This window comes from Urocampus carinirostris, chromosome 1 (assembly GCF_059441175.1).
Source record: "Urocampus carinirostris isolate Australia breed hairy pipefish chromosome 1, RoL_Ucar_1.0, whole genome shotgun sequence".
Lineage (NCBI taxonomy): Eukaryota > Metazoa > Chordata > Actinopteri > Syngnathiformes > Syngnathidae > Urocampus > Urocampus carinirostris.
This window is the reverse complement of record NC_142349.1, coordinates 860,001-886,313: the sequence shown is the minus strand read 5'-3', so window position 1 is coordinate 886,313 and position 26,313 is coordinate 860,001. Positions and strand designations below refer to the sequence as shown.

General features: G+C 44.5%; 1 protein-coding gene across 2 annotated transcripts in view; it reads right to left on the bottom strand.

The window, feature by feature from the left end:
* Window positions 1-26,313, bottom strand: part of LOC148373192 (syntaxin-binding protein 4) — a 136,510-nt gene that overhangs the window by 88,376 nt on the left and 21,821 nt on the right. For both annotated transcript variants that reach the window (XM_088331308.1, XM_088331391.1), the window contains 3 exons: window positions 15,007-15,102; window positions 2,185-2,254; window positions 2,035-2,109 (listed from right to left, as the gene is read on the bottom strand). In XM_088331308.1, the coding sequence (XP_088187434.1) occupies window positions 2,035-2,109; window positions 2,185-2,254; window positions 15,007-15,102 (241 nt within the window). The remainder of the gene's footprint in view (window positions 1-2,034; window positions 2,110-2,184; window positions 2,255-15,006; window positions 15,103-26,313) is intronic.

The window sequence follows — 26,313 nt, the reverse complement described above, 5'->3', positions numbered from 1 at the left end:
GCTCACATTTGTGAGTGCAGACATAACAGGAAGTTAATGGAAAGGTTCAAATACCCCACAAAATGTGCTACTTTGCTTGCCCCTCTTGTGTTCTGATATCACTGATCTGCTTTCAAACCAAATATTTTCAAATTTCAGGTATGTTGTAAACCCATGGTTATCACACATTAATTACAAGCCAGGACCCCCGTCTAGAAAATGGAATTTCACACTCCCAGCAGTCTCCTTTGTTGTTTATTAACAGATTAACAGGATGCCTTCGGAGTGCTTTGTTGTAGTTTAGCCGCGGCGGAGTGGATGACGTCACATGCTAGTCCAAAAGTTCGACGTCCCTGTGGCAGATGGAAATCTTTGTGCCCAGGGATACACCACCTCGTGTTAGCGAGTCCACCTCCTCTCCTCTTCCCCCAGGCTTTCGTGTCTCTGTCTAACAGCGCTGAGGCCGGATAGCTCCGGTAGCTCCGGGTAGCTACACGTTAGCGTCCGGGATGCTAGACGTGAGCCACGTTTCCGTAAAACACAGCAAACTGCACTCCCTGTGCGCTTTGATGTTTTTCACCAGCACAGCTAGTTCGTCGGTCTTATTTGGTAGAGAGTTCACATTTACCATGATTACGGACGGTACCAAAGACTTATAACGACGCTAGCCGCTTAGCTATCTCCGGATCTCCATCCACGATAGGGCCCCCTCATCACGCCGGCATGAGAATTCTTCAGGGCAAGGAGTTGATTCCTCGAATAAACGCATTTTTGTGCGTTAAAACCCATAACGATAGGATAGAAAGTAATCCAAAGTGTAGTTGTCAAACGGAACAAAAAACACCGAAGATAGAAGCAGACACTTAAAAGAATAAATCACAAAAAGTGCGAAATAACACAAAGCTGCTTCAAAGGCTGTCGCTCGCGGCGCCGCCGCTTTGATCTCTTTATCAAATTTATGGAATGAAAGGATTGTGCTGTTTAAAGAGATAGTACAAGCTATTCACCCTTTTCTAAAATCAAAATTACCAGCAAAAGCAAGTACGGTATATACTCACATATAAGGGACATATAAGCCTACATTGCATATGAGCCTCCCCCTTGAAACTGTTTTAAAAAGCCACATACTGAAAAAAATGAATACCTAATATATTAATGAAACGTGTACCTAAACAATGATAAATATTCAATTCTGTGGATTATAAAAAATAATATAGACAGGTAAATAGCTAAATATATAAACTTCTTAAATCATTTGTAGACAACCATTTTAGTATATCACAATTATTTCCTCCTTCGACTGAATCATTATTGTCACTGTTTTCCATTTATTTTTCATCCCCCTTCACACTAACTTTGTTGAAGCCCAATATTATGGGCAGAAAAGGGAAATCAAACCAAATGTAGTCCCCCTCAAACACAATGGGATAGATAGATAGATAGATAGATAGATAGATAGATAGATAGATAGATAGATAGATAGATAGATAGATAGATAGATAGATAGATAGATAGATAGATAGATAGATAGATAGATAGATAGATAGATAGATAGATAGATAGATAGATAGATAGATAGATAGATAGATAGATAGATAGATAGATAGATAGATAGATAGATAGATAGATAGATAGATAGATAGATAGATAGATAGATAGATAGATAGATAGATACTTTGTTCATCCCCGAAGGGAAATTCACATTTCCAGCAGCATCCCTGAGCTGAGAACAATCGAGAACAATCGAAAATAACACAGGAGCTGCTGGAGTGACTGCCATTCGTGACGGCGCCGGAAGAAGATCGAGCAGGGCTTCATCGGTATCTACTGTTAAGGAGTGTAATTGGCCCTCTGTTTTTCCTTCTTTTCATTAAAGGCCCACAGCCCACTGAAAACAGGATTGTGAGCCACCAGTTGAGAAACATTGTTTTTAACAGTGCAGTTGAACAAATCTCCATCATGTATGTCCCACTACTGCCCAGATGAAGGAAGAGCCTTCACATTTAACTGGGAATACTTACATTGTTTTTTAAAGTGACATGGAGCTTTACTTACTTTGCCACTTCATCCCTGGCAATAAGAAGTCGCATGTGATTGGTTCCAGATGCGGCTCTCAAGATGTCTACGGCTCTGTTGAAAAACGGAAAATTAAGTACATAGGAATGTTTATAGACAAAAGAAAATAGTCAATTTCGACTACATTACCTGTCACTTGTGACACCTATCAGACTTTCTCCATTAACCTCCAAGATCTGGTCTCCTGGTAACAGGTTTCCTGTCAGGTAAATTGTTGATTGTTTATTACTGTTCAAGCATCAGAAATGGTATTGTTATTTTTCTCATTCATCTGTGTATACCAGGGGTCTCAAACTCGGCGCCCTCAAGGTAATAGTTTGGAGCCCCAGACATAATATGAAAGCGTTAATGTTTTAACGGATGCTTCATCCGTGCTAACTATTAAGGCAGCACTCAAAATGCACTCGCCAATGCAGGTTTTTAACCTTTTTTGAACCATTTCTTTTAATGAAAAAAAAAACATGGAAAACCACCAGTCAGTGCTGTTGCATTTCCGTTAAAAGTAAATCCGAATGCAAGATAGCTTATGCAAGACCTAACATGGATAAAAATTGGATAAATTCCCACAACACAGTATGACAGGTAATTACTGAAAATACTGCGGTAATGTTTGAGTTTGATGTACGTCCACCCTGCAATATAATTGGCTAGCTTCTTCCTGGTTGAACCTACATCAGTGCATACACAATAAACAAATGATATGATTCAATTAACCGTTTTTTTTTTTTTTGCAAAATATTTAATTTGAATAGAAATGCGGAATGACTTAGGCGGTGGTTCCCCTCTTTGAGAAGGGGGACCGGAGAGTGTGTTCCAACTACAGGGGAATCACGCTTCTCAGCCTCCCTGGTAAGGTCTATTCTGGGGTACTGGAGAGGAGGGTCCGCCAGGCGGTCAAATCTCGGATTTAGGAGGAACAGTGTGGTTTTCGTCCTGGCCGTGGAACACTGGAACAGCTCTACACACCCTGGAGGGTCCTTGAGGGTGCATGGGAGTTTGCCTTTCCGGTCTACACGTGTTTTGTGGACTTGGAGAAGGCATTCAACTGTGTTCCTCGGGAGGCCCTGTGGGGGGTGCTTTGGGAGTATGGGGTACCTCACAGTCTTATCCGGGCTGTGCGGTCCCTGTATGCCCGGTGCCAGAGTCTGATCCGTATTGCCGGCAGTAAGTCGGATTCGTTCCCAGTGAGGGTTGGACTCTGCCAGGGCTGCTCTTTGTCACCGATTCTGTTCATAACTTTTATGGACAGAATTTCTCAGCGCGGCCTTGTTTGGGGATGGAGTCCGGTTTGGGGGCCTCAGCATTACGTCACTGCTTTTTGCAGATGACGTGGTGCTGTTGGCTTCCTCAGGCCGTGATCTTCAGCTCTCACTGGAGCGATTCGCAGCCGGGTGTGAAGCGGCCGGGATGAGGATCAGCACCTCTAAGTCTGAGACCATGGTACTCAGCCGGAAAAGGGTGGCATGCTCCCTCAGGGTTGGGGATGAGATCTTGCCCCAAGTGGAGGAGTTCAATTATCTTAGGGTCCTGTTCACGAGTGAGGGTAGGATGGAACGGGAGATCGACAGACGGGTCGGTGCAACGTCTGCCGTCATTCGGACCCTGTACCGGTCCTTCATGGTGAAGAGGGAGCTGAGCAAAGCTCTCGATCGACCGGTCAATTAACGTTCCTACCCTCCCTATGGTCATAAACTTTGGGTTATAAACAAAAGAACACGATCCCGGATACAAGTGGCTGAAATGAGTTTCCTTCGCAGGGTGTCTGGGTTTTCCCTTGGAGATAAGGTGAGAAGCTCAGTCATCCGGGAGGGACTCTGTGTAGAGACACTGCTCTTCCGCATTGAGAGGAGCCAGTTGAGGTGGCTCGGGCATCTGATAAGGATGCCTCCTGGATGCCTCCCTCGGTAGGTGTTCCGAGCATGTATGACCGACGGGAGGCCCAGGACACGCTGGAGAGACTATGTCTCTCGGCTGGCTTGGGAACGCCTCGGGATCCCGTCGGATGAGCTGGAGGAGGTGGCTGGGGATAGGGACGTCTGGGCTTCCCTTTTAAGGCTGCTGCGACCCGACCCCGGATAAACGGAAGATTGAATGGAAAATCCAGTACAACATTGAACATTGTAAGTATATAAGGTTAATAAAACTCTCCCAAACGGTTATGTACTGCTTCAATTCAGAGCTGGAAATAAAATTATTACAATATGAACCTCACGGTATTTGTAATTAGGCCGATATTGTGGTACAGCTGTCACAGTTGAGAGAGAGCTCTGCATCATTGTCTTATTATTTCTCAATGCATTCTATCTTAATGTTGAAAGATTACTTGCTGTTTTAGGTATTTGAGTTTTGTTAGAATGTTAATATATGTCTGAAACTTTGCTAAATAAAATTAAACTGCAAGAATGAATGACCCACCAGCAGGTGCTAGATATGCATTAAGGAAATGCATTGTCACCTGAAGCCAAACCAACACTTATTCCAAACCAATTTTGCACCTGCGGTGTGGAGGACAGCAAAAGAAAGAGAAACATTCATAAAACATGAAACCAAACCAAGTTTCGAATTTATCACCCACTAGTGAATGACTGCCATTTTTGGCAGTTTGTTTTCCCCTGTGACTAACCACACCCCAGCTCTACTCTGAAAAAACCTATAAGAAATCGAAGGACCATGGATCCCCCGAGGATGGAAAACAATACTTGGTTTCCAATAACACGGTCAACCGGGGGATCGATATACAATCTGTAGCACAAAAGGTAATCATCTTGGCATCAAGAGATTGCAGATATGATTCCCGGCTCCTATGTGTTGTATGTCGAAGTGCTCTTGGTCAAGGCACTGATTCCCTAATGCCCCAGATAAGCAGAGAGTTGCCTTGCTGACACTGCTATCGATGTGTGAGTGTGTGTAAATGCTATATAAATGCCGACCATTTACATTTTCATTCAATAACCTCCAGGGCTATAAAAACACCCAGAATTATTTTGAAACCAAACCAAATGGAACAGGCCACACTGAAGTATTTCACCCAGCATTACATCCACATTGTCCCAATTCTTCAGGTTTATACCGCAATCTTGTTACACTGATGTAGCAAACAAGCCACTAAAATAAATGCAAACCAAATGCTCTCTCTGGCTGCTAGAGCGCAGCATTAAGTTTCTATAGCGTGGTAAATTGTTTCAGGTATAAAATTGCATTCACTCAACTTAAAATAAACCAATTAGCAAATTTAATGACACACATGAAAATAATTTTCCCCCATTGTTTGTGAATGTTTTTGTTGTGTTTGTAAAATATCCCATGACATTCCTGGTTATAGATTACTAAAGTAGGCTGAACGATGAAGCATAATATTAAAAAACAAACACTTTTCTGCACAACACAGACAAGCATACAAGTGTGCGTACTGTATTTAAAAATACACCGGTGGCAAAACAGAGTTTGGTTGTGTTTTTTTAAAGTATTGATTACAGAGTAAAACAAACTGATAAAATCTTCTCGGAGTTCGTTTTTCAGCTTCCTCCACTTGTGAACCTTCGATTCATTAAACTTCATTTCTCTTGCAGTGGGTGTAGTTTCCATTAACTTCTGCATAGCTTAGAAATAAACACACCATGCCTAGAGGGGAAAGCGAAATTTGGGATTTAAGTAATATTTGAAGGGACAATTGTTCTGCCTCCGGTAGCACAATACCTTTCAAATTGCTAAACACGCTAGGTATGGGATATGATGGCAAATGAAATGAAAATGAAATGAAATGATCTGTATTTATATAGGCAATCAAACAATAGACACTTAAAAGTGACAGGAGACACATAGAAGTTGCATTTAGTTGGAAATGTTAACAGTCTCAGGAAAACATTGGATTTCACCGAACATGATGCAAATCTTGACTCGGCCAACGCTCGAAACTGTGACATCTCAGCCTCGGGGGCGGACGCCCAGTCCTAAGGTCACCAAGCTGGTCTACTCTGCATGAGAGACAGGGTTGCACTGCGTGATGCAGAATGAAGACCACCTCAGTGTTATGTTGGAAAAATACTTGGAATCCAGCTCCGTACCCACTGTTGTTTTTATTTTCAGTAGTCACAAGTTTTCCGCCAACCTCACGCTTTACAGCCATGAGGTCACGCCGTCGTAACACTGCTCTGTGGCTGTGGTTACATGCCACATACCCCCTCCCCTTTTTTAAGTGAAAAACACATTCAAACATATTGGTATAAAACACAACTTAAAGTCCAGAACACAACTTTAGGTCCGTAATGTAATAAACTTAACTGGATAAGCAGGTTCGACTGCCACTAATCTGAACTGAAGTTGAGATACAGGGGCTCCCAACGAGCCCTAAAAGGGTGAAACCCCTGTCTGAGGGCATCACCTTGAGCCTTGAGTTCGGGTGGGATTCCCCCAGGTACTGGAGTGAAACCCCAGTCCCCAACAGTATGGCGCGGATCAGCTGCGGCAGCCAGTTCTTTTGAGGATGGGGGATTGACGCGCCTACAGCGGTTGCCATGCCGTCAGTCAGGCGAAACTGCTGGGCCCAACTATGCTATTATCTGATGGGGCGGCGACCAGAGGGAAGGCAGCTTGTGGGACCGATGGGGACGGCAGATACAGATTCAGTCGAAACTTTAAGTGTTTGTTTCCTCACCCGAAGCGCCCCGTTGCAGCAGTGCTTCATCTGGCATTGTGTCTGTGCCACTGTATCACCAATAGATGGTCCTGCTGCTGGAAGGCCTAGATGATCTTCTTGTGGGGTCCGCAGTCGATTGAGTGGAAGTTGGATTTCTCTTCCCAGCATCAGGAGGGCTGTTGTGCCTGTTGTGGCATGTGGTGTAGCTCTGTAGTGCAGTCGTGTTTTGCAGAGCCATGTTGAATGGAAAGACCTTCAGTCAGATGCACTCTCAAGCGGTTCTTGAGGGTCTGGTTGAACCTTTCCACCCCCCTCGTTGGCCTGTGGGTGGTAAAGGGTCGTCCTGTTGTGTTTAATTCTTCTCTCCCCCGAAGGCAGCAAATTCAGCCGATATGAACTGGGGCCCGTTGTCAAGGCAAGTCAAGTCATTTTTATTTGTATAGCCCTTAATCACAAATAGTCTCAAAGGGCTTCACAAGTTATTACATATAAGAAGTTTAGGTTATTCGTATGCTATAGATAGAAGTGAGTTTTAAGCTTAGATTTAAACATTTCCACTGAGGTTGCAGATCGGATCTCAGGGGGAAGAGCATTCCACAACACCGGTGCCCGGATGGAGAACGCTCTCGAACCAGCGGAACACTTCTTGGCTCTTGGGATCACCAGGAGACCGGCGCTCTCGGAACGAAGGCTTCGGGCCGGGACATAGGGGCAAATCAGATCTGAAAGATATGAGGGGGAAAGTCCATGTATGATTTTATATAGTAATAGGAGAACCTTAAAATCACATCTTAAACTAACAGGGAGCCAATGCAGGTTAGCCAAAATTGGGGTGATGTGATCGTACTTTTTTGTCCTAGTTAAAATCCTCCCTGCAGCATTTTGTACCAGCTGAAGACTCTTGATTCTGGTCATCGGAAGACAGGAAAGTAGTGCATTACAGTAATCGAGACGGGAGGTAACAAACGCGTGAATTATGATTTCCGCATCCGACTGAGAAAGTATAGGACGAATTTTAGCAATGTTACGGAGATGGAAGAAAGCGGTTCTAGTAATTTTCTTCACATGTGTTTGAAAGGACAGATCGGGGTCGAAAATGACACCTAAATTTTTAAGTGAATTGCTCTGTGTGATGTGGCAATTGTCGATGTTCACAGCGGTTTTAGAGAATAAGTCACGGGACTTAGATGGACCAATAACTAAAATTTCAGTCTTTTCAGAGTTAAGACGCAGGAAATTGAGTGACATCCACTCTTTTATCTCAGTGAGGCAGGCCTCCAAATTTCCACAGTTTAGTGTGGCAGATTCCTCCATCGGGAGATAGAGTTGAGTGTCATCTGCGTAGCAATGGAAACTGATAATATACTTGTGAATAATATCACCTAGTGGAAGCATATAAATGATGAAGAGAAGGGGGCCAAGCACTGAAGCCTGCGGAACACCACAGGTAACACTAAATGGCTCAGATGTCAATTCGCCATATTTAACGCAGTGTGTCCTATCTGAGAGGTAGGATCTGAACCATAAGAGGACGTTTCCTGAGAGACCAATTCATTTTTCCAACCGTTCTAGCAAGATATTACGGTCCACTGTGTCAAATGCAGCAATAAGGTCCGGCAGCAGCAAAAGTGATGATGCGCCAGAGTCCATTGACCGTAGGAGATCATTGGTTACCTTAATCAGAGCTGTCTCAGTAGAGTGGTTAGCCCTGAATCCTGATTGCATTGATTCAAAGAGATTGTTCTCGGACATGAAATCCTGTCTGTGGTAATAGCGTCTGGCAAACCCCAGCAGTCAAAAATAGAGTAAAGGAAGTTGACGACTTGGTGTGTGGTGACTGACCCCACTGGGAGGACCTCTGGCCACTTGGTGTAGAGGTCGAAGGCCACCAACAGAAACTGCTGGTGATGAGGATTGCCATAGAGCTCCTCACAGATGTACACTATGATGTGGAGCCAAGGCATCTTTGGATACTGAAGGGGCTGCAGAGGTTCCATTGTGGGTGGGCCCGTCTTGCCGATGGTAAAGCAAGCGGTGCAGTCCTTCACCATCGTTTCAAATGTCTCTATTGATGCCCGGCCACCAAACCAGGCTCCTGCAAAGCTGCTTCACTCTCACGATGCCTAGGTGACCGTCGTGAGCCATGTTCAGAATACAAGGACCTAGAGAACTAGGGATCAACGTGCACAGCTCCCGGGCGATGCAGTCATTGTTCCAGCAGGAAAGGTTGTCCCTGACTCGATGAAACGGAACAAGCTCCTCTCGCACCTTTGCAGGCCAACCTCCCTCAATAAATGTGCAAGCTGTACGAGCACAGGGTCCTGTGCAGAGGCCATCTGGAGCTCCTGCTGAAAGACTGTTGGTTGGAGGGCCTCGTGCAGCATGAAGATCAGCTCTGAATCTGAGCTGTCTGGGGTGGTGTCTTGTGTTGAGGTGGGCGTGGCCCTAGAGCGCAGATCAGCCACGAAATTATCTCTGCCAGGGGTAAACGCTGATGGAAAGTAGGATTGTCCTCTCTCTGACCACAGATGTAGATGCTTGTGACCCGACCCCGTCTTGGCTAGGAAGGCTGTTAGTGCTTAGTGGTCGGGCCGGAGTGTGAAGTGCCACCCGTAAAGGTACATGGCGCCCAGACGCAAGCCAGCACTTTCCCCCACAAAATATCTCTGTTCTCTGGGAGTCAGAGATCGTGAGACGAAATGTTACGGAACGTTCGGACCCCCCTGGGGAGCTGGGACAAGGACTACCACTATTGCTGTGTTCAACGTGTCGCAGGTCATGAGCGTAGGGCTCTGAATGTCAAAATGGGCAAATACTGGAGGGGAGGTGAGATGCGTTTTCAGCTGACGGACTGCTGCGGAGCACTTGGGTCCCCTTGACCCGGGAGCATCCTGCTTAAGAAGGGCATGGAGCGTCGCCGTAGTCTCAGAGTAGTGTGGAAAAAACACAGGTAGAACGCTCATGCCCAGGAATGAGGTAGCTGTGCAGGGCAAGAGGGCTCAGGCAGGCGCAGGATGGCTTCCACATTTGAGTGGAGCAGGCTGAGGCCGTCTGCGGTCAGAGCCCCACAACCTCAATGACTGGCACGGAGAAGATGCATTTCTCACCATTAAGCTTGAGGTTATGATGTTTGAGCACCTCAGACACCCTGGAGAAGCGGTTGTCATGTATATCTGAGGTCAATGCACGGGCGCAGGACACCGGTCTTCCTCCGTGCGACCCCCAGGTGGTAGATCCACGGCTTAGCTGCACTAGTTCGAAAATGCCAGCGTCCAGAAGTCTCTGCAGATCGGCTGTCACATCATCCAGTAGGGCAAGGGTCAGATGGCGTACTGGCTGGATGATTGGGGCCACCTTTTAGATCAGCAACAGTTGGTGGTTGAAGGCGGTTTAGGCACCCCAGTTCCGTGAACAGCAAAGGCCAACGGTTTAGCCAGGGTGTGAAGACAGTCAATATGGTAGCACACATGTTGTCCGTGATGGAGAAGCACAGGGCGCAGAACAGGTCGAAACCGAGGAGGTTGGCACCTTTGCAGGAAACTTTGAAAAAGAGAGATGGGAGAGTTCTAGCGCCATAGCGCACAGAAAAAGCTGCAATGACAGTCATGTCAATCTTGGTGTGTTCCCTACCAAACATGTCTTCCGTACCTGGTTTGACAGTCTTTCGTGGAAAAGGATGCGGACTGTGGACTCATTCAGGAGTGACTTGGCCGCGGTGTCCAGCAGCAGTGACAAACACATGCTGTCCAGCTCAATTGTGCACCACTTGAATGGCCTGACGTTGGCGTCCACCGAGTAAACTGTGGTGGAGCTAGATGCGTTGTTTAGGTGGTACCTAGCGTCCACAGGCATAGAAAAGTTGTTGAGCTTACCACAATGTTGGCATCTTCTCCTTTGCGCCGGGCACGGTGGCGCTTTTGAGCAGTGTGATGAGGAGGCCCAACATCTCGCAACGTTAACCACGAGGTCGTCAGGCAGTGCTGTGTTATCGGGGACTGGGGCCAGGAGAACAACAGTTGGAGATGGAGGAGCTGGATCCGAGGCAGCTATTCAGGATGCTAACAGTGCTGCTGACTCCAGTTGGAAGGCCATTTCCACCGCCAAAGACAGTGACGTGTCGTCCGGTTATAAAAACAGCTTCTCCCGCAGTCTGAGGTCTGTCATGTACTCAGCTAGATAATCATTTTGTCCTCTAATTCACCAAACTTGCAGAGACTGGCCAAACTCCGTATGTCGTCGGTGTAACTGTGGAACGACTCACCAGGGCGCTGTCGACGCTGCCGGAAAATAATTTGGCGCACCATGACGCTCTGTGGAGCTCCAAAGTTTCTGGAGAGCAACATAATAGTCTGCAAATTTCCTGGCGGGTCTGAGGGTACGAAAAATGTGTTGGTCCTCACAGCCCAGGCAGTGTATTAGCATTGCCCGCCTTCGCGCGTCGCTAGTGTTGAAGAGCCCCATGGCTTCTATAAAGATTTCAAACAATTCCAACTAGCGGGGCACCGAGACTGGCGTATCGCCCGGCAGGGCGAGGAACGGAGGAGAGAGTGGAAGCTCCATCTTGGTCGCCAACGTTTTGTTCGAAAAATTACCTGGAATCCGGCTCTGTACTCACTGTTGTTTTTATTTTCAGTAGTCACTCACTCAACACATCTCTCCGGCTAACGCACGTTTTACAACTGTGATGTCACGCCGTCGTAACACTGCCCTGTGGCTGTGATTATGTGCGCCTTATGGTTGTAAAAATGCGGTATATAAAATATTTAGATTTATTCAGCCACTCCTTCTCTAGCATGTCCACCCGTAACTCCAGACCTTCTACCATACATACCTCCAAGCTGTAATTCACCCTTTCTTTCCATCTTTGTTTCACTAAAGGCTAACACATCAACCTAATTTACAATTACCCTTTTAATCAAGGAAGCAAGGTTTTGGGTGCTCTGAGGAGAGTGATGAGCAACAAGAGTATAATATTAAGCGGGGACTGTATGAGAGTGTGATTGTGCCGACTGTTGGTTGGCCATGGTCCAAAAATGTTTACGTGTTTTTTTCCCTTTTATTTTCGGTCACCCCTCTTTAGGGATATGACCAAGGTAGGTAGGTAGGTAGGTAGGTAGGTAGGTAGGTAGGTAGATTCACTATGAGTCCGTTTTTGTCATTTAACTCCACAATTTTGGGGATTTTCTTATTCAGAATTGCAGAATTTTCTCACTTGCCGTTCAAATACCAAGATTGAGAAGCTGCCGAAAGCCACCTATCTCACTATCAGCCTCCAAAGGGATGACAGAAGAATTGCATGTCTGAGGTGTTAGGGCAGGGGTCGGGAACCTATGGCTCGCGAGCCATATATGGCTCTTTCTATGAGTATCTGTGGCTCAGAGACAAATTGGATTGCATGCAAAATTTCTCCATCTTGTTCAAAACTTGAGTTGTCTATTCTATTCAGGTACACGCAAAGCCAAACCAAAGCTAAATAACAAGGATTTACTTTGCAGTATATATAGGGCACGTTTTTCACTACAATTTACAGTCAAGGTGTAACACAAAAAAGGGGGGAAAAAAACTCGTTTTGGCTGTCCAACGCTAAAGAATCCTTTATATAAAAGTTCACTATATAATCTGTGTTCAGTGTTCAGATACCTTATGATGAATCCACAGAACTGTAAATACGCCAAAACACCGGAAGAGAACTTAGTCATTTGATTGGGTGAGTGGGAGGGATGGGTGGAGCTATGCAAAAAGTGCAAGCACTCCCTCCCATCTCTCGCCCTACGCCGTCTGCGCCAAAAGTGAGCTCATCAGGCTCCCTATTTGCAGAATGTTGTGATGTTTTTACACAATAACTGCTTGCATCTGGTTTTGAAACCAATATGTATGAAGAAAAGGGTCAAAATGAGTTCAACCGATCTTGAGTAATTGCAAGAAAGAGACAAGTTTAAAGTGGTATGTTTGTTGATTTTGGGACAGGGGCTCTGGCATTATTCTCTTTTCATAATTTTTATCAAATCATCAAAAATAAATGTGCTGAAGACTAAGCTTTTGTCTGGGGCGCGGGTTTAGCAATTTAGTAAATTTGTCTCATAATATATGGTGTGGCTCTTTCCCAAAATAAAATTAATATTTTTTGCTTTTATGGCTCTTTGAGTCAAAAAGGTTCCCGACCCCTGTGTTAGGGGGTGATAGTGAGACCAGGATTAGTGATTTCGGTGCACTCCCTTGAGGCAATCAATAGAAGAAGTAGTATATATAGCAAGTAAAAAGCAATTCAAAAGCTGTCATCCCAAAAGTGTCACATTGCACGGCCTTTATCTCAAAAACTAGCAGTGATCTCCATTGTGACAAAGAGACTTGTAAAACTAAAGAAAAACAAGGAGGACTTTTACAAGCAATGCTTTTATTCAAAAGGTGCTGCACATGAACTTTGTTTATAACTAAAGGTAACAATATCATTATAAAAGTTTTTTTTCCTACGCTGCAGTGTTTGCCTAAAGAGCTTCTTTTTGGGAGCTGAGCCGAAAGAGCCGCTTCTCTAAAAATGACAGAAACTTGCACAGCAATATTGAAGAAGGCACGAAGGTAAGAAAGGTCATATAGCTACGTTGTTGAACTGTGCAGGCAAAAATTCAAGTAAACCACATTTGTTTCCCTATATCTTAACATCTTTGTGATAAAAATATGATACAAAAATAACAGATCTTTCTAAAAGCAAACTACAACTCCCTGACCCCACCTGCCGCCTCCCTTTTACTCGCAAAAACCCGCGCTCACATGCGTGCTTATTTTACTTTTTTTAATCCTGTGCTGTCATTGCATTCAAAACACTGCACTTAAAGCACTGCAGAAGGAACCTGCATTGTTTTTGCCTGCATGGACTGTAATTCTGATCGAATTTGCTAATAATTCATCTCATAATTTGGAGCCCTGATTTATATGTGCAGGATGGCTCTTCTTGTGTGCTCAGACGCTCTGGGCAGTGCACAATTGTGCACGGCGCAGCTTAGAGGGAACATTGGTGTGCTTTGAACATTCTGTACAATTTCAGAAGTCAGATAATAAGTTATCACTCTCAGCTTAGGATCAGTCGGACAATTACCCTTAATCAAGTGACAGCATTTCCCAGATTATGTATAGAATAGGTTTGTTGAACACATACTAGACCATAATGAAAAATGTGTTCTCAGCATTTTAATGCTGACAAAATAATTTGCTCATATATATACTTCTAAAGAACAACACATGAAGAGTTATGATGTAAATATACAGTGTTCATTTTACCTCTGAAAAGATCTATGGGTCCCCAAAATTTAGTGTTATCGAGGTTGAAAATTTAAATCGGCGCCAAATATATAATATAAATCTATTTTTATTCAATTTTAATCATAACACTTAATTGGTTATACAAAGCAGTTATCACTTCAGATTTTTCAGTTCTCAAAAATATTGTACATTATACAAAATAGTATTGCTGAAATTTTAGTCTATATATTCATGCAGTTTTAATCACTTCAGATTTTTCATTTCATATATTTTTTGTGGTTTGCTGTCCCACCACAGTTGTAATGCCTTCTCAAGGTCCAATTGTTTGGTAAGATGCACCTTAATAAGCTGGTGTTGTTGTGTTGCTGGGTGCACGCATCACAGAACATGTATCCTCCATTATCATGCTCCTCATAGCGTATCAGGAATATAGCTTAGGCCATTTTGGCAGAAAAGTCCTTTTCTTGATAGGAGTATTCTTTTGCTTATTTTCTTTCATCGAATAGTTCGCTTCAACACACGTTTTTCCTTGCCTGCGCGATCTTCGGAAGAATTTCTCGTGCCAGAATTATTGCCGTTGTTACCACTTTCTGTATTATGTTTCGACTTATTACTGACACTGAAGAAATTACCAATTTTTTGTTGATTTGCACCTAATACCAACCGTTTTTCCGGATGCATAGTTTTCTGTTTTTCGAAACAACGAGATCTCGTTTGCCGAGATCGACGCGAGACCAAAACAACAATGGCGGATCTGCCTGACAAAAGTTTGGAGTGTGGTAAATCTTTGTTAATAAAAAATGGGGAATAATGACAATTTAGTGTCCAAAAAGTTGCATCCCGGGGACGCACGTTGATTTGACACTATGCGTCCCCAGCAAAAATTATGCAACTAGGACGCAAGGACGCGGGCAAATGAGAACATCGATATAGCATTACTCCGCAATAGCAAAGGATGCAGAGAATTAAACATGAGTGATACTCTTTGTCCACAATAAATTAAAGAAATATGGTCATGTATGAAATAAGTAGAACATGCAAAGTGAGGTTTGGCTTACCGTCACTTGAAGCAAGGCCACCAGGTAAAATCCTCTTTACAAAAACTCCAAATTCCTCTCCAGTTAGCTCCTTCACACCTCCAATCACTTTAATTCCTAACGAAAAGTGATGCAGATTAGTTGAAGTATCATATGGTTTTTTGTATTATACATGAGTTCTGACATTGATCTCTTTTCAAGCCCGGGCTAAATTAAACTGTAATAAACACTCAAAATAAACAGAGAAGACATAAATGGCTTTTTGAATTGCAAGAAAGGACAGTGAGAGAAGCTTAAGATAAGGAATTCCCACCAGTTCTGAGGGCTTCCTCTGAGCCATCTCGTTTTATTAAATTTTCAAGGTAAAAAGGAGCAAATAGACCTAATGGGTGTAGAAATCAAAGAACAGTAGCATAATTGGTGCACAATAGTGGAAGAATCTAACCAAATGCCATCCTATGACAACTTATTTGCAGGTGCCAAACATTACAAACAGAATAAACTTGTCATACAATAAAATGTACAGTCCCAAATTATTAGACAGTTTTAAACATTGAGATTAATTGCTTTGAATTAAGCAACACGTGAGATTTGGGTAGTACTTTTTTTTTAAAGGTTTAAAATGACAGCGATGTTCTTTCAAATTTTGTCATGTTCCTTAGGGGCCGGTCACACAGCAGTTTGCGGCTGAATCACGGCCAGAAATTTCTGCCTGTGAGGCGGACGCCATGAGATCGCCATACAGACGAGATACAGCAGTGCTTAACACGCGGTCGGAAATTCGCGCGCGGGTGGCAGTGCGAAAATGTTTTGCGCTGCTCAATTCTTTAGAGCGCGGGTACACAGCCTTTCACGGGCGTATCGAGGCTGAACCACGGTCAGAAATTTCTGGCCGCGAAGCAGACGCTGTTGGGCGCTGTTGGACGCTTTGAGACCGCCATATAGACGAGATACAGCAGTGCTTTACTCGCGGTCGGAAATTCACACGCAGTTGGCCGCGCGAAAACGTTTTGAGCTGCTCAAAACTTTGAGCACGTGTTAACCGCGGGCGGCACACGAGGTAATGATGCGGAAATGATGCGGAAATGATGCGGAAATGATGCGGAAATGATGCGGAACGACGTGCTCTGGCCGCGGCCAGGGCGTGGTTACACATGGGTAGGACAGGAAATTTCAGCGGGTAATCGTGGGTGGAGCATGATAATAGCATGTTCTGCGCCTGTATCGCGGTGTTATTACGTGAAATTAGCGTGTTACGCGTGTGACGGTCAAACGCCTTTCTCCGCGTATATACAGCGCGATTTGGGGGCACACGTCAGTTGTGCTCGAGACGTCAAGGGGTGAACATGGATCCCCGTCACCGTAGTGACCTTGTCTTAATCCATTTTTATTTCTTGACATTTCTTTTCATTTCATAACAAGATAATAAAATAAAAATGAATGGATTTTGCGTAGGAGTCGGATTTGGGCACAACACCGGCTCGGGAGCTTTTATACCCGTGGTCCACACGAGAAAATGACGCGGAAATGACGCGATGGGGAAGCGGAACAGTCGCCGGCGTCTGTTTTGCGGGCATACCACCGATGAACAAACAGCGGGTTGGCCAATTTTGCGCATTTTCCATCGCGGGCAACCACGGGCAAAAAAAACCCCGCAAAATTTTAGCCGTGATTCAGCCGCAAACGGCTGTGTGACCGGCCCCTTAAGAAAATTTGTACTAAATGAACATTTCATGCGAATAGCCATGTAAGCAAATGTACTTTAGTTAGCAATGGCTGTCTTGTGGATTTACCATTAAACAATGTATTTAAGAGAGTTTTTTATCATGCAGTAAGATAATGATCAAAAGGTGGAAATAAGTCATGGGTTCTAGAGGAGAACTCATTCAATTTTTGGAAGTACTGAACTACAGTGGTTTGATAATGTATGTCTATTTAGCGGAGACTTCATCGGTAAAAAAGTATCAGTGTTTTCTGTATGAGATTTAGACACTGATTTTAGGTAGCGTTTTTTTGTTCTCAACATGTTAGGGCTTTGAAATTTAGTGATGCTTGTGACAGCAATGCAGGCAACAGCTCTGAAAATAATGAAGCACCAAGTGAGAAATGATCCTCCTGCTTAGAATCTAGTTCACTTCTAATAGCCAGTTATGACTGTCATCATCTTGGTCCCTCAGACTTTGACTACCGTAAATTCCGGACTATAAGCCGATGCGGCCTATTTATGTAATTTTTCTAACGGCCGCCAGCGGCACTCGAGTACAAAAGGTAAGATTTAGACCGGTGGAATATATGCGCCGAGGAAGACTGCAACTTCTTGGCTTGTGCATAAATTAAATTAGCGTAAACTGGACAGCATGAGGACACATATCACAGATTGTGTGAAAGCAGCCATCAAGAGGACAAACTCCATTCCAGCTGTGATTCCTGGGGGCACAACGAAGTATTTGCAGCTGCTTGATATTAGTGTGAATCGTGCATTGAAAGTGGCGCTACGTGTCGAATGGGAGAATTGGATGACTAGCTGCGAGAAATCTTTCACTAAAACTGTCCGCACGCGAAAGGCAACTTTTCCGCAAGTCTGCCAGTGGATCCTGACAGCTTGGGGCAGCATAAAAAAATCCACCATCACCAACGGGTTCCGAAAAGCCAGTCTGCTACGTGACGGAGAAGAGGGCACAGAATCAGGAGTGGATGAGAGTTCCAGCGACAGTGACAGCGCGAGTGAGGCTGCGAGAGCGTGGGACGACCTCTATATGACAAAGTTTCTTTCCGAAACTGAGGAAGACGACTTTGATGGCTTCAGTTCTAAGGAGGAAGATGAGGACGGTTAACCATGGTTTTTACAAGTACGGTATGTTTTTTTTACCAGACCCGTTTACTGTGTTGCGAGCGTGTTGCTAGTGTGTTGCTACCATTAACTGCCCTGTCACAGGCACCGTTAGGGATGAAAGTTATATTATTGTTATTAAAGCTTTGAAAACTCTCTCGGTGTACCGTCTTTCTTTGTAAATATGTGTAAACCATGTATAATATGTATTTGCAACTGTATATTTTTGTACCCCCCGACCTTCGCTGGAGCATTAATCAATCAATCAATCAGTATTTTTGTAATGTATTTATTACTATTTATTTTAGACACTTATTCTGAAAAGTTTTGCACGGGTGAATGAAAAAGGAGGGGCGGAACAAACGCGGGGTGACGAAGTGGGGACCGGTAAAGGTGAGGAACAGACAGACTTGTTTGTGGACGCGGTGGACAATAGTGGATATATATTTTTCCCATCCTTACCTTTGGAATTATACACTTTTTTCCTTGGATTACTTTCAACGGGACCCGGACTCTGCAGGTCTGCATCAAACCTTAATTACCGGTATCATTTTCCGTTAATTTTGCCGGTTGTGATTTTTGGACTGTGTACTTTAATGAAAGACATTTAGTTTCAATCGCGGGACTTATAGTTGGGTTGGGTTAGTTTTGTGTTTGTGTTACATATTTTAATGTGGGCGCATGCGGCTTATATACAGGTGCGGCTTGTGTAAGTACAAAATCGGTTTTCCTCTTAAAATGTGGTGGGTGCGGCTTATAATCAGGTGCGCTCTATAGTCCGGAATTTACGGTAATTATTAAGATTTAGTTACATCTTGACAACAAATATCTTTTTGATAACCTTGCACGGCAGCAGACAGTGAAAACATACAGAGAGTAATCAACACATCCAAGAAGATCAGTGGCTGCTTTCTACCTAGTCTGGTGGACATCGACATCTTGCGATTCTGTAGCAAAGCCATCAACAATAATAAGGGACTATTCTCAACCTGGCCACGACGTCTTTGACCCGATACCCTGTGGTAGATGCTTAAAACAAAGAAAAACAGGCTTTTCTATTCTATTCTATTCTATTCTATTCTATTCTATTCTATACTATTCGATTCGATTCGATTCTACTCTACTTTTACTAGTTAGAGGTACAGTGTGTATTATTTAGCGCCTTTCAGTGGTAGAAAAATCATTGTATTAAAAAGCAATAGTGATTTAAACAAAAGGCAAAAATGCATAACATTTCGATAACGTGCATTTTTTGAGTGCTTGTAGGTTGAAAATTTTGCGTTCCTTTTACAAATCATGAGCCTCATCTAAAAGGAGCTGTCATATTTGTCCCTCATCTTGATGCTATAGGAACCCAAAACCTTGCGAAAGACTGAGCAGAAAAAAGGAGGTGTTCACTTTGAGTCTCCATGGTTTGTATTTTCCTGGTGCTTTCCAACAGTTTTCGGTCGCACTACACAATACAGTGAAATCTAGTGGTCAAATAATACACACTGTCCCTTTAAAGAGAATAAAAAAAGTTTCTCAAATTAGTACTCTTGATTAGCCCTACTGGGTTTGAAATGCCAAAGGTGCATATCCACATATATTGTCAAATTAATTTGAGCTCTGGGACCAGATAGTAGAAAACACATTCTCACGGGGGGCCGGTCTATTAAACAAATGGCATAAAAAGTGTGCATAGCTGTGCGAGTGGGGGTCTTTTCAGAAGCTCACTAATAGATTGTTATTTAGTGATGTAGGATATTTTGGTTATGGTTTTTACTAATTCTAACATGTATTTTTTTTTTTTTTAAGGAGATCTGTGTTTAAATTGGTGAAAATACAATGGTTAATTTAATTTAATTTTTTGCATTTTATCATTCATTTATGGCACCAAAGAGTTAATATGTTTAATTTATATTTCATTGTTTTGCCTTTCTATGGGATGTTGTATTGTTTGACTTTAAATCTGTTCAGTGTGTAAACAGTTTATTTTGTTTTTTAAATGTTGTAGATCTGTAAATATTTAGATCTGTATTTTAGGGGTTTTGCAGGGTTCCCCTCTTGAGGGTTCCATTAAGCTTGATTAATTTCTTAAAACATATACAATTACTAATTACAAAATAATTTGGTGCATAATTTTTTGTTCTTATTGATAAAATCCCGTGAAAAAAACAAAAACAAAAATTTGAGGATCGATTTGGGAGCCAAAAGAGCCAATGAGTCGAGCCCAAAAAAAGCTTCTCTGAAAAGAAAATGATTTTCCAAGACTATTCTGATAAACCTGTCCTCTTGAATGTGACAGTAGGGGCCAGTAACGCTTCACATGACAACTCTGTAAAGCTACAATCTGCGTCATTTTTACACACACTTTTTACATTTTGCTTCATTTAAAAGCGTGGTCTATCGAGTCAGACTGCCAGGAGACATGGCGATCGAAATAATTTCAAGCATTTTCAAACACTTCATCCTTAATACAAACATTTCACTGGCCTTGAAAACACAACATTACAATTTAAGCATTTTAAAAGATTTTAAGCACCCGTACAAACCCTAAAGGTTGCACTCCTTAAACAAGTCAAGATGCTCAAGGGCTCACAAACGCCAACAAAGACATTGCAAGTAAAGCAGAATACCTGCGGAGGATGAAAAAAAGTCAGGGCACATGGACTAAAAACTGCAAGAAATTACTCAAGCCCAATAAAACCCTCAAGAGGCCAAGGTACTGAAGGTGAACTGGATAAATTGAAATAAGAATCATCATCAATACAAAAAAAAAACGGGGTGGACTTGGAACTGATTGGAGGTAACAGCACAAACACAAACACAGGGTTTCTACAACGTGAGGCAAGTTTACTTATTCTTCCTTTTTGAAATCAATTTTAAGTCCAAGTCGACTAAAAAAAAAACTCAGTTGAAACATCTATCCATCCATTATCCGCACCGCTTATCCTCAGTAGGGTAACGGGGGTGCTGCAGGCCATCCCAGCTATCTTCGGGCAGTGGGCAGGGGATACCCTGAACTGGTTGCCAGCCAGTCGCAGGGCATATTTCTGACCACTTTCCAGTATTCACAGTATATGACATTATTCATCCACCCATCCAGCCATCCATTGTCTTCCGCTTATCCGAGGTTGGGTTGCGGGGGCAGCAGCGTTAAAAGGGAAGCCCAGACGTCCCTATCCCCAGCCACCTCCTCCAGCTCATCCGACGGGACCCCGAGGCGTTCCCAAGCCAGCCGAGAGACATAGTCTCTCCAACAAGTCCTGGGTCGCCCCCGGGGCCTCCTGCCGGTGGGACATGCCCGGAACACCTCCCGAGGGAGGCGTCCAGGAAGCATCCTTATTAGATGCCCGAGCCACCTCAACTGGCTCCTCTCCACGCGGAGGAGCAGTGGCTCTACGCCGAGTCCCTCCCGGATAACTGAGCTTCTCACCTTATCTGTAAGGGAGAACCTAGCCACGGAGGAAACTCATTTCGGTCACTTGTATCCGGGATCGTGTTCTTTTGGTCATGACCCAAAGTTCATGACCATAGGTGAGGGTAGGAACGTAGATCGACCGGTAGATCGAGAGCTTTGCCTTTCGGCTCAGCTCCCTCTTCACCACGACGGACCGGTACAGGGTCCGAATGACGGCAGACGCTGCACCGACCCGTCTGTCTATCTCCCGTTCCATCCTACCCTCACTCGTGAACAAGACCCCAAGATACTTGAACTCCTCCACTTGGGGCAAGACCTCCTCCCCGACCCGGAGGGAGCATACCACCCTTTTCCGACTGAGAACCATGGCATCGGACTTGGAGGTGCTGATCCTCATCCCGGTCGCTTCACACTCGGCTGCGAATCGCTCCAGCGAGAGCTAAAGATCACGGCCTGAGGAAGCCAACAGCACCACGTCATCTGCAAAAAGCAGTGACGCAATGCTGAGGCCCCCAAACCGGAATCCATCCCCACCAAGGCTGCGCCTAGAAATTCTGTCCATAAAAGTAATGAACAGAATCTGTGACAAAGGGCAGCCCTAGCGGAGCCCAACCCCCACCGGGAACAAATCCGACTTACTGCCGGCAATGCGGACCAGACTCTGGCACCGGGCATACAGGGACCGCACAGCCCGGATAAGACTGTGCGGTATCCCATACTCCCGAAGCACCCCCCACAGGGCCTCCCGAGGAAGACGGTCGAATGCCTTCTCCAAGTCCACAACACACATGTAGACCGGACAGGCAAACTCCCATGCACCCTCAAAGACCCTGCAGAGTGTATAGAGCTGGTCCACTGTTCCACGGCCAGGACGAAAACCACACTGCTCCTTCTGAATCCGTGATTCGACTTCCTGGCGGACCCTCCTCTCCAGTACCCCTGAATAACCTTACCAGGGAGGCTGAGAAGTGTGATTCCCCTGCAGTTGGAACACACTCTCCGGTCCCCCTTCTTGAAGACGGGAACCACCACCCCAGTCTGCCAGTCCAGAGGCACTGTCCCCGATGTCCACGCGTTGTTGCAGAGGCGTGTCAACCCTGACACGCCCACAACATCCAGAGCCCTAATGAACTCCGGGCGGATCTCATCGACCCCTGGGGCCCTGCCACCGAGGAGTTTTTTGACCAAATCGGTGACTTCAACCCCAGTGATACAAGAGCCAAACCCAGAGTCCTCCGGCTCTGCTTCCCCAGAGGAAGACGTGTCGGTGGGATTGAGGAGGTTTTCGAAGTACTTCGCCCACCGATTCACAACGTTCCGGGTCGAGGTCAGCAGCGCTCCATCGGCACTATACACAGTGTCGATGGCACAGCCGTTCCCAACAGACCCTCACAACACGCTTGGGTCTGCCGGGTCGGGCCGGCATCTTCCCCCACCATCGAAGCCAACTCACCACCAGGTGGTGATCAGTTGACAGCTCCACCCCTCTCATCACCCGAGTGTCCAGAACATGCGGCCGCAAGTTCGACGAAACGACAACAAAGTCGATAATCGAACTACGGCCAAGTGTGTCCTGGTGCCAAGTGCACATATGGACACCCTTATGTCTGAACATGGTGTTCATTATGGACAAACCATGACGGGCACAGAAGTCCAATAACGAAACACCACTCGGGTTCAGGTCAGGGGGGCCGTTCTTCCCAATCACGCCCCTCCAGGTCTCACTGTCATTGCCCACGTGAGCGTTGAAGTCTCCCAGCACTGCGAGGGAGTCCCCAGGGGGCGCGCTCTCAAGTACACCCTCTAAGGACTCCAAGAAGGGTGGGTACTCTGAACTGCTATTTGGTGCAAAAACACAAACAACAGTCAGGACCCGTCCCCCCACCCGAAGGCGGAGGGAGGCTACCCTCTCGTCTACTGGGGTGAAACCCAACGTACAGACGCCGGGCCGTGGAGCAACTAATATGCCCACACCGGCTCTGAGCCTCTCACCACGGGCAACTCCAGAGTGGAAGAGAGTCCAACCCCTCTCGAGAGGACTGGTACCAGAGCCCAAGCCGTGCGTGGAGGTGAGTCCGACTATATCTAGTCGGAATTTCTCAACCTCACGCACCAACTCGGGCTCCTTCCCTGCCAGAGAGGTAACGTTCCATGTCCCAAAAGCCAGTTTCTGTTGCCGGGGATCGTAGCACCAAGGCCCCCGCCGCCCAGCTCTTTACTCACCCGACCCCTTTGGCCCCTCTTACAGGTGGTGAGCCCATGGGAAGAGGGTCCCACGTCGTCCCTTCGGGCTGTGCCCGGCCGGCCCCCGATATGACATTATTGTAGAAATGAAATAGGGGGGCACAAACAGCCAAACAAAATAAGGACAGAAGAGGCAATTGCTACTTTGAAGCATGAATTAAAGAAATAGGATTGGGACAAAACATAAATGTAAAAAATACAGACAGTGAATTACTGACAATATTTATTTCATTATATGATAAGCACTGTCCCATATCAAAGCCACTAGCTTAAATCTGCAATTCGCTTGACAGCCTTGAGCATTCCCAAATCAGATGAAAAATGCCATCGTCAATCTGTTATTCAAAACCAGAAGCAAACACAACTTCACAAACCTCAGAGCTGTGTCATTATTGCCACAATTCTTAATCATATTGGAAAGTTTTTACAACAATAGAATGGATGGATTTTTGGAAACCACAAACAGTTTTCAGAGTCAGTATTGTTTCATCAACAGCCCAAGCAGTATTTAAATCAATGGAGGAAATCACAAAGGCAATAGACAACAAAAAATATGCAATAGGAGTATTTGCCTATCTAAAAAAACATTCCATACAATTAACCATAACATATTATTCAATAAACTGGGAAAATATGGGATAAGAGGAACAGTATTAGACTGGGTAAATAATTATTTGAAAGGACAGCAACAGTTTGTGAAGTTGGGTAATCATTGTTCTGGATACTCAAACCGACAGTCCGAAAAACTTGGCCACCACGTCTCTCCCACCCTAACACTGAGAATCGGCTCCCCCCAGGGATGTGTACTAAGCCCCCTGCTTTTCACCCTCTACCCACCTTATAAACACAGTTGTTAAGTTCGCCGACAACACTACCATGGTCGGCCTCATCTCTGAAGGGGATAAGCCAGCGTACATGGATGAGGTGGAGTCCCTGACAACATGGTGTTCGAAAAAAAACCTCCTATTGAACACCACAAAAACAAAGGAAGTCATACTGGACTTCAGGAGGAAAAGCAAGGACCCAGCACAGCTCGTTATCAATGGGGACTGTGTAGAGTGAGTCTACTCTTTCGAATTCCTAGGTGTCCAACTCTCTGACGACCTCGGCTGGTCTGCAAACGCCAGAGCTGTGGTAGGGAAGGCCATGGAGCGGCTTCATTTCCTGAGAGTGCTCAGGAAAAATAATCTGGAACAGAAGCTGCTGGTGTTTTTCTACAGAGCCACAGTGGAGAGCATTCTGGCGTACTCTATCACAGTGTGGTAGGCTGGGTGCATGGCAGCAGACAGGAAAATACTTTAGAGGGTCATCAACACAGCCCATAGAATCCTTGGTTGCTCTCTGCCCAGTTTGGAGGACATTGGCTGCTCTCGCTACCTCAGCAGAGTAGAAAACATCATCAATGACTACCACCGGCCACCACCTGTTTGACCTCTTGCCCACCGGCAGACGCGACAGGTCACACAAAACAAAAACAAACAGACTCCGAGACAGTTTCTTCCCCAGAGCCACCACCACCACCCTAAATACAAGCTGCACAAAAAAGTGAAACTCTCCACAAACACTTTGAGAAGGAATACCAATGCAAACACACTACCGCATACAGATGTAAAATTGTATTCATGCCTATGCTTACTTTGCACAATGTTGCACTACTACGATCCCCTGTAAGTAAACACCCAATGTAAATATCTTCTGCTTTTACATGCCCACACATTCTTGTGTAAATATTTTGTGCTCATATATATCCAAATTATTTTTATCTTTTTATCTTCTTTTTAAAATCTATTATCTTATACAGTCTATATGTGTAACTGGAGTGCCACGTCCAATTGTGTTGTCACAATATGTTCAAATAATTTTGTAACAATGATAGTAAAGGTAATAAATGTTCTGTTCTATTCCATTCTATTCTATTCTCATCTCATCTCATCTCATCTCATCTCATCTCATCTCATTAGCTACACCGCGTATCCTCAGTAGGGTCGCGGGGGTGCTGGAGCCCATCCCAGCAATCATCGGGCAGTGGGCAGGGACACCCTGAACTGGTTGCCAGCCAATCGCAGGGCACTCGGGGACAGACATCTCACTCGCTCGTTTAAACTTAGGGACAATTTGGACCGGCCAATTCACCTGAAATGCATGTTTTTGGAACGGGAAAAATATTACCTCTAGTTACAAAGGCATTTTGGACACAAAGTCAAAAATACAGTACAGTATGCTCTGCTATTTGCCACTCCCACAGAGTTCTACCGGATGAAAATAAACTGGGTATTGCTTAAAATCTGCCTGGTAAACCAGCGTGCATGCGTATATCCCAGCATGCTCTTCCTTGAGGTCTTGGGATTTTGTGGAAAAGAATCACATGAAAAAGTGTTGGAAAGTCAGGTTGCCCCACGCAAAAGCAAAGGACATTTGATTAGTCTTCATGAAACGCGAGGCAAATAGGTAAATTAATATTTTTGTTATTTCCTTATTGTTTTTTTTTTTTTATTGTTTTTTTTTGTTTGTTTTTTTACATTATGTGCCTCTGGTTTTATGTCCACTAATCTAATTTTAACATGTTTAGCATATATTGTTCTGATGCTCTTTTATTATTTAAACAAATATATATATCATACTCTACCTTTTTGTGGTTTGGAACGGCTTAGCGCATTTACATTCAAAACGTGTCTCTACTTCCCTGAACACGTAATCAAAAGCACAATGTGACTGACAAAATGGCCTCCTTCAGATGGAGATTTTTTTTCCTAACTCATATTCAAGAAACGCAGAATTCATGAGAATTACCATTTTAGTCGGATGGGTCCTTGTACAACATGTTCCCAAAAAACTTTTGGGTTAAGTTCCC